Here is a 15,923-nt window from a genome sequence, read left to right as displayed (position 1 = left end):
TAGAAAGGCGGGGTCCAAGAGCTAATAGCTCGATTGTGCAGATACAAATAGAAAATGCACACACAAGACGCCGATGGACACATTACAAAAAAAATAAAATTTGCAACATTCACCAAACCGGGAAATATCAAGGTGTAGCCATCAGGAAATTAGTCAGAAAAATACTTTCAGAACACATAATACAACCTAAGTACGACCAGCGACTCAACATGCTGATCCGGTATAGAGCCAACAGCTTAAATACGCACATTCCAACTAGACAAGTACAGAGATATGCACTAATCTTGCTATTGACCTTATGAACTCGCCTACAGTGAAATCCTGAGGGAATTCGAACTCACCGCAGGAGGAAAAAAAAAGCTCACCTTTTTTTTACATTCACCAGTGAATGTAAAAAAAAAAACCAAGATATTGAACTGCATGTTCATCGGGAAAAACATACATGCATTAAAGGGTTCTTGAACTAGATTCTTGATAGCTAATTTATTTGCCACTTCTAGTTAAGAGCAATTCTCTTTCGTCCAGTATGGCTGTTGGGATCGCTGTGTTCCACTTAATAATTTTTAACTTATCTGGGCTGAATTTATTAAGTATCCACTTCTCAGATAATCTTTCATGTTTTTCTAGATCCTCTTGCACTTTCCCCGAGGTCTTCCTATGTCTTGGTTAAGGCACTACGGGCTCACCATAGCCCGTGCTACGTGGAAATTGTTGTTCCAGGTAGCGAATCTTTAACAACAACATATGTCTTGGTTGCTTTCATTAACTATGCATCGTCTACAAACATGGATATGATTCGTTCTCTTTCATCTGTGAGGTCGAAAACTTATAGTAAGTTCAACTTCAGGAGGATTTGCCCCTTCAGTTTATAACATTATGTCTTGTTTCCAGCATTCATCTTCAAATTTTGCATTCACTAGACTTAAACTCTAGCAACCACTTTTTATACCATTCTTGAGTTTGAGGAGGTCATCTTTAGCTTCGTCCTCCATTTGTATCCTCATAAATTTTGCATTATTAGGAAACATTGATAGAAAAGTGTCTGTCCCATTTGGAAAATAAGTCACATTGTTTAAGAATGCATTAATCCTTGTGCAGGCCTTTATTGGACCACTGTGGGACCCCCGCTTAGTGTTAGTAATTATATTCTGCTCTAATGAATCTATATCTACCGTTGTTGTGCTTCAAGTGGTTGAAGTAATTCATTATCAATTATAGTAAAATTCTTTTCCCAAATAACTTTTTCTCCTACTCATAAACTAGCCTCTTGTGCCGAAAATTGACAAACGTTTCCCCACAGTGCAAGCAAGTGTAGTCTGTCCCAACAATCTGTATTACAGTCACTACTGTTTAAAACCAGTCGGAATAATAAGCAAATTTTAATAACAGTTAATCTGTAAATTCCAAATATGCTCAAAGTTAGCTTAACTTGCTCTCAAGAACCGCAGTTATGTTCTGACGGGCGCAAAGTGCTGGCTGGAATCCCGGTGTACAGGAAGAGGGATGAGGGGGACGTTAATTGTTTTGTGCCTGGGAGAGTCTGTCCAATGTGGGAGGAAGGACGCCAGGCTGTCAGGGGACGGGGCCTCGCTCAACGAGTGAATATTTCACGTGCATCAGTGGACTGATAGAGAGATTGCTTTGTTACACAGATAAATTAACAGTGAGGGAGGAGGAGAGAGAGAGAGAGAGAGAGAGAGAGAGAGAGAGAGAGAGAGAGAGAGAGAGAGAGAGAGAGAGAGAGAGAGAGAGAGAGAGAGAGAGAGACAAAGACAGAGTGAGAGAGAGACAGAGAGAGACAGACAGACAGAGATATCGAGCTTGACTTACTGTGATAAAACAAAAAATTCCTACGTTCATACCTACACGTGCATATATAATATCGTCTTAGCATGAATGCAGGTATGTATATATGCATTCATACATTTAATTTAGTACATTTATGCATCACCACGATACATATAACACATGTGCAATAATATAACATTCATAAGTATATATTGCAAACTACAACATTTGTTCATAGAGGCATGCACACGCGAGCAAGCATTCATATGTATGCTCGTGCATTTATACATGAATGCATACTGTGCATTCATCAAATAACACATTTATGTGTACAAGAATAAGCATGTGTATTTTCTATACACACATATTACAAAATGAATACATATGTGTGTACATCCATATATATATATACACATATTTATGCATGCATTCCTTGTATCCTAATGCACAAGAATACTTCAACATAATACTTTCATGTACAACTACACACACACACACACACACACACACACACACACACACACACACACACACACACACACACACACACACACACACACAAACACACACACACACACACACACACACACACACACACACACACACACACACACACACACACACACACACACACACACACACACACACACACACACACACACACACACACACACACACACAACACACACACACAAACACGCACACACACACACACACACACACACACACACACACACACACACACACACAAACATTCACGGTAACATACAGGCATAAGTGCACACACACATTTGCTATAAAACATTTAGCAGTATTCATTTTAAATTCTGGTCATGTTCATGTGACTTTAAAGTCTTCATAAATATATACACAATTAAACTTTGTCACAATAATGATTCCATGAACCAGATCTAAAAAATTCACAAGAACACAACAAAACATAGCACACGAGCTGTAAATTCGTTACGAAGGAATACAAATTAATGGATTTAATGGTTTGTATAAATTAGCAACGAAGGGAAACTATCCGGTTTGAAGGACCAGTTCATTGGGAAATAGTGAGAATGTAAATATTATCTCCATTGTATCCTAATTGTACATTATCAGGTGAGGGGAATTTTTTTCAGTAACTGGGGAAACATTATAATAATTCTTCCAATGTTTACATTATTGTTCCTAATTTAGAGGATACTAGGATGTTAATTTCATTGTAAAAATTTTATGTTAATTAAATTGATACTGATTGAGATGATAATTCACTGGAGTTTGCAGTGACATATAGTAGTTATTTCATTATTAGTAATGTTTATTAAAAGAGGAAAAAAATTACAAATTTATTTTTCATTTGCATTTTGGTGATAATCATGCTATTCAATTATTTATATAATAAAGATTTAGACTATTAATGTATACAAATTTATTATATGTTTCACAAACTCGTGCCTCACCTTCTAGTATGTTCTTAATTTGGTTATATTAGCTATCTATTTCGATAAAATTGGAAGAATCTATTAAAAACCTTCATAATTTCATATTTTTTACCTAATTTTGATACAAACATTCATTTATAAATCATAATTCCGATCATAGGTATTCCTTCATTACTGTTACGCTCTGTCCTTAGGCGTCCTCTTCCCACGTCGTCGTGGACGGATCCAGTACTTCTTAATTTGTTCAGAAGTTCAAGAATCGCTTTATCTGTAGGACCGATTATGTGAAATTGCCTTGTATTTGTTTTGTGATTTCATTATATCACGATCCTTTGATACAGGTTGACTCATTAACAAAGGTGAGGTTTTTGTGTATCGTTATTAGGGTTAGGGTTCTGAAGAGATGTAATAATTGTTTTTTTTTTACATTTATAATACATATTAATAATGATAAACATCAATAAACGTGAGTTTTTATCAAATTCGTCCGATTTTATGGAAATAGCTAATAATGGGACATCCTGTATCATTAATTTCCAAGCTCCCTAGATTCTTCAACAGATCAAATTCACATATCAGCTCCTACGCAACCTTGACTAGGTACACATACCGGTTCCTGCCCAAGCTTAACAGGATCTACATCCCAGGTTCCGTACTGCTTTAACGGAATTCACATCCCTGCTTCTAACCTACCTTAATGGAATCTGCATCCCAGTTTCTGTTCAAGCTAAATGGAATCGGCATCCCGGCTTCTGCCCCAGCAAGAAGCCGGGATGCTGTATGCCCTAACTAGAAGAGATCTACACCCCATCTTGTCCTACTTGGCAGGATCCAAATCACAGGTCATACACTAGCCTACACATAAGTATATTTATGTTCGTCAAGAGGTTCTTTACATCCCCAAGTGTCTAAAACCACAGCAAGGTGGCCCGGGGCTTGTCTAGTCCCATGGGTAAAATGATGAGGTCAAAACAACATTGAATGAAAGAATTATTGTGTTCAATTTTACGTTTCCGACATTTGAAACCAAAGAGGTTTTCAAGGAGATGATTAATGCGAATATGCAAGTTAAATATTAATATTTGTATTTATTTTTAGCAGGGATATTCGTGCACGGGACCCTAGGCCTCTGGCTGGCACACCACCGAAATATTTTCAGAGAAAACAAATTATAAGAGAAATTTCTATCATAAAATCAATGTTTTCAAAATTGTCAGTCATAAGGAGTTTTCTTATTTATACAAGGAGACTAAACAAATAAAACCTTCCTCTGTGACAATTACTAACGTTCTTGTCCTGGATGCATTAAACACTTATGTCTACTTACGAAACCTGTACATCTTTCCTCTAACATAAGTGACTTAATTTGCATTTAAAAACAGTTTATGACCTCCGAAACGCTACGATGTTCTCTATAACAATAACAGCATTGGGTTGCGAAATTTTGAAGCTTGTAAAGTCTATAATAAACAAACTAGGTCACCGTGATTGAGGATAGATGTATGGGTTTCGTAAATGATCGAGTGACGTAGTGACTTGATCATTACTTCTAGATCGAGTGACGTAGTGACTTGATCATTACGTCTAGATCGAGTGACGTAGTGACTTGATCATTACGTCTAGATTGAGTGACGTAGTGACTTGATCATTACGTCTAGATCGAGTGACGTAGTGACTTGATCATTACGTCTAGATCGAGTGACGTAGTGACTTGATCATTACGTCTAGATCGAGTGACGTAGTGACTTGATCATTACGTCTAGATCGAGTGACGTAGTGACTTGATCATTACGTCTAGATTGAGTGACGTAATTTTTAAATCTTTCGTGAGAAAATGTAGTTGGCTGAACAATCGCTCTTTATCCATTATAATAGAATTATGACTGTACAGCACTATGTAGCACTGGAATATTAGGACAAAGAACTGGGGTATGACGACAAGGTGTAGTTATAAGGACATGGAGCTGGGATATGTGAATAACTAGCTGGGGAATGAGGACTGAGTGAAGGAAAGTTGAAGAGCCACATGGACCATAGGAGATCGAACTCTGACCTTATAAGGGATGAGGTCGCTGCTCTATCCACCTCACCAAGTGAATGACCTTAGAAAAGCAGACGCACGGAGCTACGATTATCACTATATGGAAACCCGGAAGTAAATAAAAGATGCAACTCAAAATGTAAACACCGAGACAGATACACTCGCTGAGAGAAGCGGCATGTAAATATGAAGTCATGCAGAATGTTAACAGTAAACAAAAACTTGGACAGTAAATACAAAAAAAAAATAGATTCAGGAACAGTAAACAGACATGCGATGAGCTGAAATGCTTGCAACAACAGACGGCTAAATAAACTATGATACTATGTACATCAGATAACAGATGTACATATATACAGCCAGTACAAGCAGCATGTTAGTTACCCGTCGTTGTGTGTGTGTGAGAGAGAGAGAGAGAGAGAGAGAGAGAGAGAGAGAGGGAGAGAGAGAGAGAGAGAGAGAGAGAGAGAGAGAGAGAGAGAGAGAGAGAGAGAGAGAGAGAGAGAGAGAGAGAGAGAGAGAGAGAGAGAGAGAGAGAGAGAGAGGGAGAGAGAGAGAGAGAGAGAGAGAGAGAGAGAGAGAGAGAGAGAGAGAGAGAGAGAGAGAGAGAGAGAGAGAGAGAGAGAGAGAGAGAGAGTGAGAGAGAGAGAGAGAGAGAGAGAGAGAGAGAGAGAGAGAGAGAGAGAGAGAGAGAGAGAGAGAGAGAGAGAGAGAGAGAGAGAGAGAGAGAGAGAGAGAGACACTCACCAACAACATGGAGATATCCCATCTGCTTCCTGACAGGCTTGGTGTTGACCTGGCACATGTAGATGCCCTGGTCCTTCTTGGTGAGGCTGGTGATGCTGAGGACCCAGGCCTGCGCCTCCTGCGTGGTGGAGATCCTGGGGTTCTTGGTGATCACCTGCGTCGTCACCGTCAGCACCGTCCGTCCGCCCGTGCCCTTGTAGATCCACGCCACCTGCACCACAGAGACACACACAAGGTTCAGTTGGGGATTTTTTTTACCACTGGAGCATAGTTTTTTGAAGCTATGGACCGTAGAGTCAAAATGATGGCGCTGTATTGAAATTTAAAAGCTGCGCAATATTGACGTTTTTGTGGACTAATGAGAATTGGCTTCGATTTATTTGAAGGGGTTGACTTGGCTTGTATATGTTCGTGGTCAATTATCATTCGTTCTTCACTACCCGTTTACTGTCGTTCAGTTCCTCTTCTCCCCGTTCTTATTCCCTTCTCCTGTCTCTCCCTCTCCGTCCCTCTCATAAACTTGGAGAAATAGCCAAACACCTTATTAAGACCTAAGAGTTAGAAAGTCTTCGTAATTAAATTTCTTGTCGTAGGAAATCTGAAGATGCCAAAGCAGACTTTTTTTTCCCCCCTGCCTGAGACTTTGTCCCTTTCGGTTTACAGAGAGGAAAGTTTGCCCGTCCGAGTAGCGAGGCCTCGTAACTTGAACTGACTGTTATACCAAGTTATTATCACCCTTGCGATATATGTCAGTAGAGTTTATTTTGCCTTTTCTCTGCTAAGAGAGAACTATACTTATTGAAAATCTCGACTTGCGAACTTTGAGAATTTGTCACATCGATTAGTTCCTTACACGCGGAATGGATATGTTGCGTGTATTTACCTAATTGTCCTTGCAGGTCCGAGCTCTTGCTCTTGGGCCCCGCCTTTTCAGCTGCCGGTTATTTCAATACAAAGTACCAGTCGATACAGATTTCTCTCATATCGAACTGTCAACCTGTGTATTGTTCCGTCTTCGACTACCACCTCCTCTACATCCCCTTTTATTTTTCCACTCACATCTGTTTGGATAAATAAATCTTTCCTTACGTCTCGATTGCTCCTGTATAGCTCTAGTTTTTTCATCACCATAAGTATTTTATACGTCGAAATCCTGTCATTTTTTTCTGGTTATTATATAATATAGTAAGATCCGTCTCCTACAAATACGACACCTACTCGGTACGACCTCCTCATGGAGGCCACGTCACTAGACTCCAACGACAGCACGACCATGTCAACTCACAGCAAGTCTCAGCCAATGAAAAAATGGAAGACCTAGAGGTCTCCACTAACCCACCAGCTCTATAACTGGTACAGCCAGCCCTCCGGGGGCCTCGTAGCCTGGTGGATAGCGCGCAGGACTCGTAATTCTGTGGCGCGGGTTCGATTCCCGCACGAGGCAGAAACAAATGGGCAAAGTTTCTTTCACCCTGAATGCCCCTGTTACCTAGCAGTAAATAGGTACCTGGGAGTTAGTCAGCTGTCACGGGCTGCTTCCTGGGGGTGGATGTCTGGTCGAGGACCGGGCCGCGGGTACACTAAAAGCCCCGAAATCATCTCAAGATCCGAGGCTGGAATCCACCATGAAGACCTCCATCCATCCACAGATCTCTATTATCAGCTACTGGTACTGGTAATGGCTCCAAAGAGCCTCCACTTTCGGGCTATTCATGCCCGTGCCACCTTTAGGGTGGCATAATCTTGTAAGGTCAGTATAGCTGTGTTGTGTAACAGAGTGCACTCCTGAAGATGTAACATTGCAAACGTCGAAAAAATATAAATTGAAAGATTAAGTGACTTAGGGTTTCTTCACCCTCCAGATGGTAAAAGATATTTGCGTAGAATGGAAAATGCCCAAAAGAAAATTAATAATAGTCACAATGCTGTTGTGTTTAATGACATGTATTAGAGAAAGCCTGCTTCCAAAATATACTAATATATATTAACATATATATGGAATTTTGATTTATTTTAAGGAATTCAAAGTGAATTAGGAATACAATGATTTAAAGAATTTTTAACAAAATGCAATTGGCTTTAAGAAAAAAATATTTCCGTTACACTGTTTTGAGCAGCACGAAGGTTATATTGCCAGACACTTGTCTTCCTGCTTCCTGCAGATGTAGGAAGCTACTTATGGAAAGTTTCCTTATTAAGGCTACTCAATAGCTCAGTCGATAGTGCTTCGACCTCACACGCGTGGTGTTCGCGTTTTGAGTCTCCTAAAGTCCAGGTGAATGGAATGTTTATTTTCACGGAAGTGTGGATGACCATTTATATATATATATATATATATATATATATATATATATATATATATATATATATATATATATATATATATATATATATATATATATATATATTATAACGCGTTTTCGGCTAATTCGCCTTCATCAGAGCAAAGTAGAATGAAGATTTGCTCTGATGAAGGCGAATTAGCCGAAAACGCGTTAAGCATTTTCTATTTTTCACATGTGGTTATTCGGCATTCTTGGATCAGTGTTTTAGTGATTATTATTGCATATATATGTATATATGTATGTATATATATATATGTCGTACCTAGTAGCCAGAATGCACTTCTTGGCCTACTATGCATGGCCCGATTTGTCTAATAGGCCGAGTGATTTTCTTTTTTCAACAAATTGTTTCCAATTGGTTTATTTGAATTATTATTATTATATTATATTAAGAACATAAATTATTGACTTAAGTTTTGTTAGTTTAGGATTGGTTATGCTGGGTTAGGTTAAGCTAGGTCAGGTTAGATTAGGTTAGGTTAGGTAGGGTAGGTTAGATTCGGTCATATATCTACGTTAGTTTTGACTCAAATTTAAACAAATGAATTCATACATAGTGAAATGGATAGCTTTATCATTTCATAAGAAAAAATTAAAAAAATATATATATATAAATTCAGGAAAACGTGGCTTATTAAGCAAATCGGCCCTTGCACAGTAGGCCGAGAAGTGCATTCTGGCTACTAGGTACGACATATATATATATATCTATATATGTATATATATATATGTCGTACCTAATAGCCAGAACGCACTTCTCAGCCTACTATTCAAGGCCCGATTTGCCTAATAAGCCAAGTTTTCATGAATTAATGTTTTTTCGTCTACCTAACCTACCTAACCTAACCTAACCTAGCTTTTTTTGGCTACCTAACCTAACCTTACCTATAAATATAGGTTAGGTTAGGTTAGGTAGGGTTGGTTAGGTTCGGTCATATATCTACGTTAATTTTAACTCCAATAAAAAAAAATTGACCTCATACATAGAGAAAAGGGTTGCTTTATCATTTCATAAGAAAAAAATTATAGTAAATATATTAATTCAGGAAAACTTGGCTTATTAGGCAAATCGGGCCTTGAATAGTAGGCTGAGAAGTGAGTTCTGGCTACTAGGTACGACATATATATATATATATATATATATATATATATATATAAATATATATATATATATATATATATATAAATATATATATATATATATATATATATATATATATATATATATATATATATATATATATATATATATATATATATATATATATGTCGTACCTAGTAGCCAGAACTCACTTCTCAGCCTACTATTCAAGGCCCGATTTGCCTAATAAGCCAAGTTTTCCTGAATTAATATATTTACTATAATTTTTTTCTTATGAAATGATAAAGCAACCCTTTTCTCTATGTATGAGGTCAATTTTTTTTTATTGGAGTTAAAATTAACGTAGATATATGACCGAACCTAACCAACCCTACCTAACCTAACCTAACCTATATTTATAGGTAAGGTTAGGTTAGGTAGCCAAAAAAAGCTAGGTTAGGTTAGGTTAGGTAGGTTAGGTAGACGAAAAAACATTAATTCATGAAAACTTGGCTTATTAGGCAAATCGGGCCTTGAATAGTAGGCTGAGAAGTGCGTTCTGGCTATTAGGTACGACATATATATATATATAAAACTGAAAACTCCACACCCCAAAAGGATTCGAACCCAGATAGCAGAAGCGCTATGCATCTTGGCGTACCTGGTACCTTAACCACTAGATCAGCACGACTCTACAAAAATCTTGGTAGTCGTGAGACTATCCAAGATCCGAGAGCGCTCGGTGGTCATCTTGGGCTATTCAGAACAGAAAGTCCCAAGTAGCACGGGCTATGGTGAGCCTGTTAGTGGAGGCTCTTTGGAGCCATTATTTGTATCAATAGCTGATACTAGAGATCTGGGGATGGATAGGGGTCTTCCTGGTGGATTTCAACCTCGAAGGGCTGGCTGTACCAGTTATGGAGCTGGTGGGTTAGTGTAGACCTCTAGGTCTTCCATTTTTTCTTTGGCTGAGACTTGCTGCGAGTTGATATGGCCGTTCTGTCGTCGGAGTTTGGTGACGTGGCCTCCATTAGGAGGTCTTGTATCGAGTAGGTGTCGTATTTGTGCTGCGGCAGTGGAGCTCTTACTAAGATTTCCTCGTCTGAGGAGTTCGTAATATCCGAAGTTGGTGGTTTTTGTCTTTCGTCTCGCAGCCTGAGGTGAGTTCAGGTGTCGTATATTAGTGGTAGAAGCTATTTCAGGAGCGTTGGTGGTGCTGTTAGTATTTGTAGACAGCACGTCTCCTAGCGTGGCTGCTGAGATGGTGATGGTAGGAGTGTTGGGAGCTGAAGCAGGAAATACCTCTGTTTATGCCACCCGAGTCTTAGGTGGTTCTGGAATCTGTGTTGTGATCGACCTCGTGGTCGTCCTGGTGGTAGTCTCCGGAGTGGTAGTGGAGGCAGTGAGACTTGCGTCCGGGGTGATGATGGGGGTCCTGGTCGTTGGCAAGGTACAGTGCGTTGAGTTCCTTGACGAATTTTTGATTGTCTGGTCCGGCAAGCTTCTCTGCTAGTCGAATAAGACCGGAGATAATGCCTGCGCGTGAGGCAAGCTAGATACTGTGAGGGTGATGGTTGGTCTTTAGGTCCCCAGTGTGGAGACCGGTAGCCTTTTGGCAGGAGCCACTGTTTGATTGGACTGGGAAGTCTTCTGGTAGGTTGGTGGGAGCTGAGGTGCTAGGTTTCGTGCCGGTGGCTTCGGCGAAGTAGAAGGTGTGGTTTTATTGAATTAAGCCTGGATCCTAATGATTTCCTGTCTGCGAAGGCAGCGGTGGGAAATTGTAGGGCGATCGCCACTGCAGAGCAGGAAGCAATGGGTTTTTGCCTTGCAGATGGAGTAATGATGGTCCTGGGCGCGAAGGCTGCACTTCTGGATGGGGTGCTGATACTTGTTGATGGGGTGGGAGTAATCGTAGCACCGAAAGCACTGTTGTGCTCATGGGATCGTTCCTTCTTCACTTGAAAGGGTGGAATCTTGATGCTGAAGCAGTGGAGACCATGTGTGGCAGCCTGGTTGGTCGCGGGTAAGGTGGTGAAGGATGTCTTCATGGTAGGGGGCTTTTCATCGTCGGTATCGTTGCTGCAGAATATAACATCGAATACCCCCAGGTTCGAATTTTCTTCCTCGATGTTGGTAATGATCTCCGTTTGTTCTCGGTCTGCGATCCTGCGGCTGGTCCCGCTGATAAAGACTGTTCAGTCGGCGGTGAACTGACGTAGGAAGAGAGTAAAGAAGTAGTGAACTTGACGAAGTGTGCAATCAATTTTTTTTAGTTTTTCGAGATCCTCCTCACATGAGAAATAGACCTCAATATTCTCCCCTTCTTGACCAAGGTCTGTGGGTATAATGCTGACGCTTTCTTTTAGGATCTTCAAGACGTCGCTTATGAAGAAAGTATGGCCGTCCATGGAGCGAGTCCTGACTTTTAGGCGTTTTGTTATGCACTGTCATTGTTAAACCCCTCAACGGGTCGTAGTGGTGATGGATGTCTTGTGAAGTTACTCAGGCTTGCTGGTATGGACCAGGTGTGGTTCTGTGTGTGTCAATGGTGGAGAGGGGTGAGTGTATGGTGGATTTACAGATGCTGTTGTTGTTGTTGCTGTTGTTTTAGATTTAGCTATGCAGAACGAAATGTCCACGTAGCACAAGCTATAGTGAGCCCGAAATTGAGTTCGGTTATTCGCGATAACCTTGTTACTGTGATATTTGGGTCAAGTTTTAAATAGAGGTGGGGTTTCCTCCTTTTCCACCCCCGGTTTCCTTTTCTCTTCTGTTTTAGCGCATTGGTTTTAGTCTTGTTTTAATAACATTATCTTGGTGGTGGATATAGATGCAGTGCTCACTAGTGCGTCCATTTCTTCGACGGATTTTCTAATCATTGTAGTCGCTGTGGAATTTGTATCTAATGCAGCTGCTCTTGTTGGATGAATGTTGAGTTTGATGCGCAGGGCTTCAGTTACTTCCAGTAAGTAATGCAATACATTGACCGCCTCTGCATCTGTAACAAATATGACACCCTTTAACTATGGATTTATTACCTCCCAGCAGCACTTGTAATCAAGTCTGAGTCTGTGTATGGCTACTGCAATGTCTCTGGATATCATTTTGTCAGACTTCAAAGAGTAGTACCCAGTGGCTTGTCCATACAACATCGCAGTGGATCTTCCTTCCGCTACTTTGACTCTGTGGCGACTTTTGGTAGTTGGAATATTTTCTTCTTGATTTGCTCCTTAATCTGAGCAAAAAAATCTTGGAGGTATTTTAACCTGTACAACAGGTAGAGCAGTGGCAGTTTTTGCAGGAGGGGGTGCAACAGTAAGGGTCCCGTTGACCGCAGGAGGGGCGCAACGGTAAGGGTCCCGTTGACCGCAGGAGGGGCGCAACGGTAAGGGTCCCGTTGACCGCAGGAGGGGGTGCAACAGTAAGGGTCCCGTTGACCGCAGGAGGGGGTGCAACAGTAAGGGTCCCGTTGACCGCAGGAGGGGTGCAACGGTAAGGGTCCCGTTGACCCCAGGAGGGGTGCAACGGTAAGGGTCCCGTTAACCGCAGGAGGGGTGCAACAGTAAGGGTCCCGTTGACCGCAGGAGGGGCGCAACGGTAAGGGTCCCGTTGACCGCAGGAGGGGTGCAACAGTAAGGGTCCCGTTGACCGCAGGAGGGGCGCAACGGTAAGGGTCCCGTTGACCGCAGGAGGGGAGCAACGGTAAGGGGCCCGTTGACCGCAGGAGGGGTGCAACGGTAAGGGTCCCGTTGACCCCAGGAGGGGTGCAACAGTAAGGGTCCCGTTGACCCCAGGAGGGGTGCAACAGTAAGGGTCCCGTTGACCCCAGGAGGGGTGCAACAGTAAGGGTCCCGTTGACCGCAGGAGGGGTGCAACAGTAAGGGTCCCGTTGACCGCAGGAGGGGTGCAACAGTAAGGGTCCCGTTGACCCCAGGAGGGGTGCAACGGTAAGGGTCCCGTTGACCCCAGGAGGGGTGCAACGGTAAGGGTCCCGTTGACCGCAGGAGGGGTGCAACAGTAAGGGTCCCGTTGACCGCAGGAGGGGTGCAACAGTAAGGGTCCCGTTGACCCCAGGAGGGGTGCAACAGTAAGGGTCCCGTTGACCGCAGGAGGGGTGCAACAGTAAGGGTCCCGTTGACCGCAGGAGGGGCGCAACGGTAAGGGTCCCGTTGACCCCAGGAGGGGTAAAAACGCTATCGGACCTATTGACGACAACAGGAGGATTAGCAACGCTGTTGTTAACAACAAAAGAAATGACAAAAAGTGTTTGTCGACAACGGGAATAGTATCAACAGGTCAGGTCCTGTTGTCAACAACGGGAATAGTATCAACAGGTCAGGTCCTGTTGTCGACGACGGGAATAGTATCAACAGGTCAGGTCCTGTTGTCGACAACGGGAATAGTATCAACAGGTCAGGTCCTGTTGTCGACGACGGGAATAGTATCAACAGGTCAGGTCCTGTTGTCGACAACGGGAATAGTATCAACAGGTCAGGTCCTGTTGTCGACGACGGGAATAGTATCAACAGGTCAGGTCCTGTTGTCGACGACGGAAATGGCAGCTTACATGTAGGAATATTTTCCATAAACAAAAAAAAAATTATTTATTTTTATTATAATGTAACAGGGTGGTCCAAAAGTATCCACACATAGGGCAAATAAACACTTTTTAACAACACGTAAAGTTATTCACAAATATGTTCTACATACATATTAAAATAATACAAATATTATTATTATTATGCCTATTTCTTTGAAGGTGACAAAGAAATCTTTCTTTGTCTCCTCCTCCTCAGCAGGAGGAGGAGACACGAGACGTGACCTTTCCTACCCTGATGGAATGCAGTCACAATGTAGATATATGCATAGCATCAGATGAGTTGATCATATACAGAGCATCAGATGAGTTGATCATATACAGAGCATCAGATGAGTTGATCATATACAGAGCATCAGATGAGTTAACACGAGATCACTATCAGTGGATAGTCTCATTCTTATGTAATTTCAAAGTAATGGTAATTACGTAATTAAAATTTTGTGAAATAGATACGCTATGAAGAGAGGTGTCAATTTTCTTTGGGGTTTTCTTGTATATATATATATATATATATATATATATATATATTGTGACGGTAACGCGTTGGTGTTTGGCTGTTTAATGCTAGGGGTATGGCCTCGTCACATAGTTATAAAAAAATAGAAAAACTGGAACTTCGTCTGTGGTAAGGTAAGGAGAAGACACACAAAACACAAGTAAAACTTTAACAATGAAATTTTAATTACGTTAAATAAATCAAAACATGAAAATATGGACAAACAAATATGTATAATAAAATCAATGAATCAAAATAATAAGAATACTTAAATGACACAATGAAAGTTACGTTAAGGCAAAATAATAAGAAGTGCAAAACAAAAGTTAAGTGGGAGGTGCTGGAATATTGGCTTAAAGCCACCACCTCTCTCAGTACACGCTAACGTCTAGCTGGGAGGAGTGCTGGCTACGAAAGCACGGAACATTCTGAAGACTGATGTTGGGGCGACCCCAGACATCAGGTAGTATTGGGGGCGAGTGCAGGTGCAGCCAGACCGGCGACCAATCAGCGGAGCCGTAGCGATCAACGGGTAGTTTGGTGGTTGGAGTTCGAACAGGTGGCTGGATGCATACGTTTCTGCTCACCCTGGCAAGCCTTGCTGGTGCTGGTGTTGTTGTCGTTGTTGGACATTTCTTCCATAGTCTTTTTATATAATTGTGAAGACGTAATTTTGGAGGGAAGAGCAGGCTCAATCTCTTGAAGGAGATTATCGTCACAACTCTCCCCCGAAGCCTGCGGTTCTGGAAGAAGTACGTCGTTATGTGGTGGAGTAATGGATGGAGTTGCTTCTACTTCATAAACTCTGGAGAGATCATGGGCTAAGATGTTGTCAGACTCTTGGTATAGCGTGTCTCCAGGTTGAATTTCTGCAGGTAGCAAGCCCATAGTAGAAGACGTTGAGATGAGAAGTGGGCGTGCTGCAGGAGGTGTAGGGTGGTGTGGTCCGTATTGATGGTGGACCGAGCACTTTTCAGGTGTGGAGTGAAGTGCTGAAGCTTCAGGATGAGGAAGAGTAGCTCCTTGCCAATTGTTCCGTAGATCCTTGTAGCAGTAGTCGCTGACAGGTGTATTCTTCTCGCCTCGTTGCTGCATCACGACACCACCCACGTCGGTACCATTGGCGTCGACATGGAGGATGAAGGGCTTATCTGACGAGGTGAGAGTGGAATTAGAAGAGGGCATAGGAGCACGATTATTATCCTGAAAGCATTTGGGAAGATCATTAAGGATTTTGGAATTAGAAAGCGCCGACTCCTTGTCAGTGCTTTCGGGAGAAGAAGCTGGGAAGGTCTCACTGTGGATGTAGGGTTCTGTGAATGTGGAATAGTTAATCAAGACAGTGGGAGGAGTACCATTATATTGCTTCAGGAGGTTGACGTGGCACAGCTGGGT

The 15,923-nt window shown here is 41.7% G+C and overlaps 1 protein-coding gene across 1 annotated transcript in view; it reads right to left on the bottom strand.

Moving 5' to 3' along the window:
* LOC123748333 (limbic system-associated membrane protein) overlaps positions 1-15,923 on the bottom strand; it is a 489,037-nt gene that overhangs the window by 21,729 nt on the left and 451,385 nt on the right. Inside the window, exon 5 of the mRNA XM_069329141.1 lies at positions 6,007-6,217. Coding sequence (XP_069185242.1) covers positions 6,007-6,217 — 211 coding nt within the window. The remainder of the gene's footprint in view (positions 1-6,006; positions 6,218-15,923) is intronic.

Source organism: Procambarus clarkii, chromosome 22 (assembly GCF_040958095.1).
Source record: "Procambarus clarkii isolate CNS0578487 chromosome 22, FALCON_Pclarkii_2.0, whole genome shotgun sequence".
Lineage (NCBI taxonomy): Eukaryota > Metazoa > Arthropoda > Malacostraca > Decapoda > Cambaridae > Procambarus > Procambarus clarkii.
Note: the sequence above shows the minus strand (reverse complement) of the source record. Positions and strands in the feature narration are given on the sequence as shown.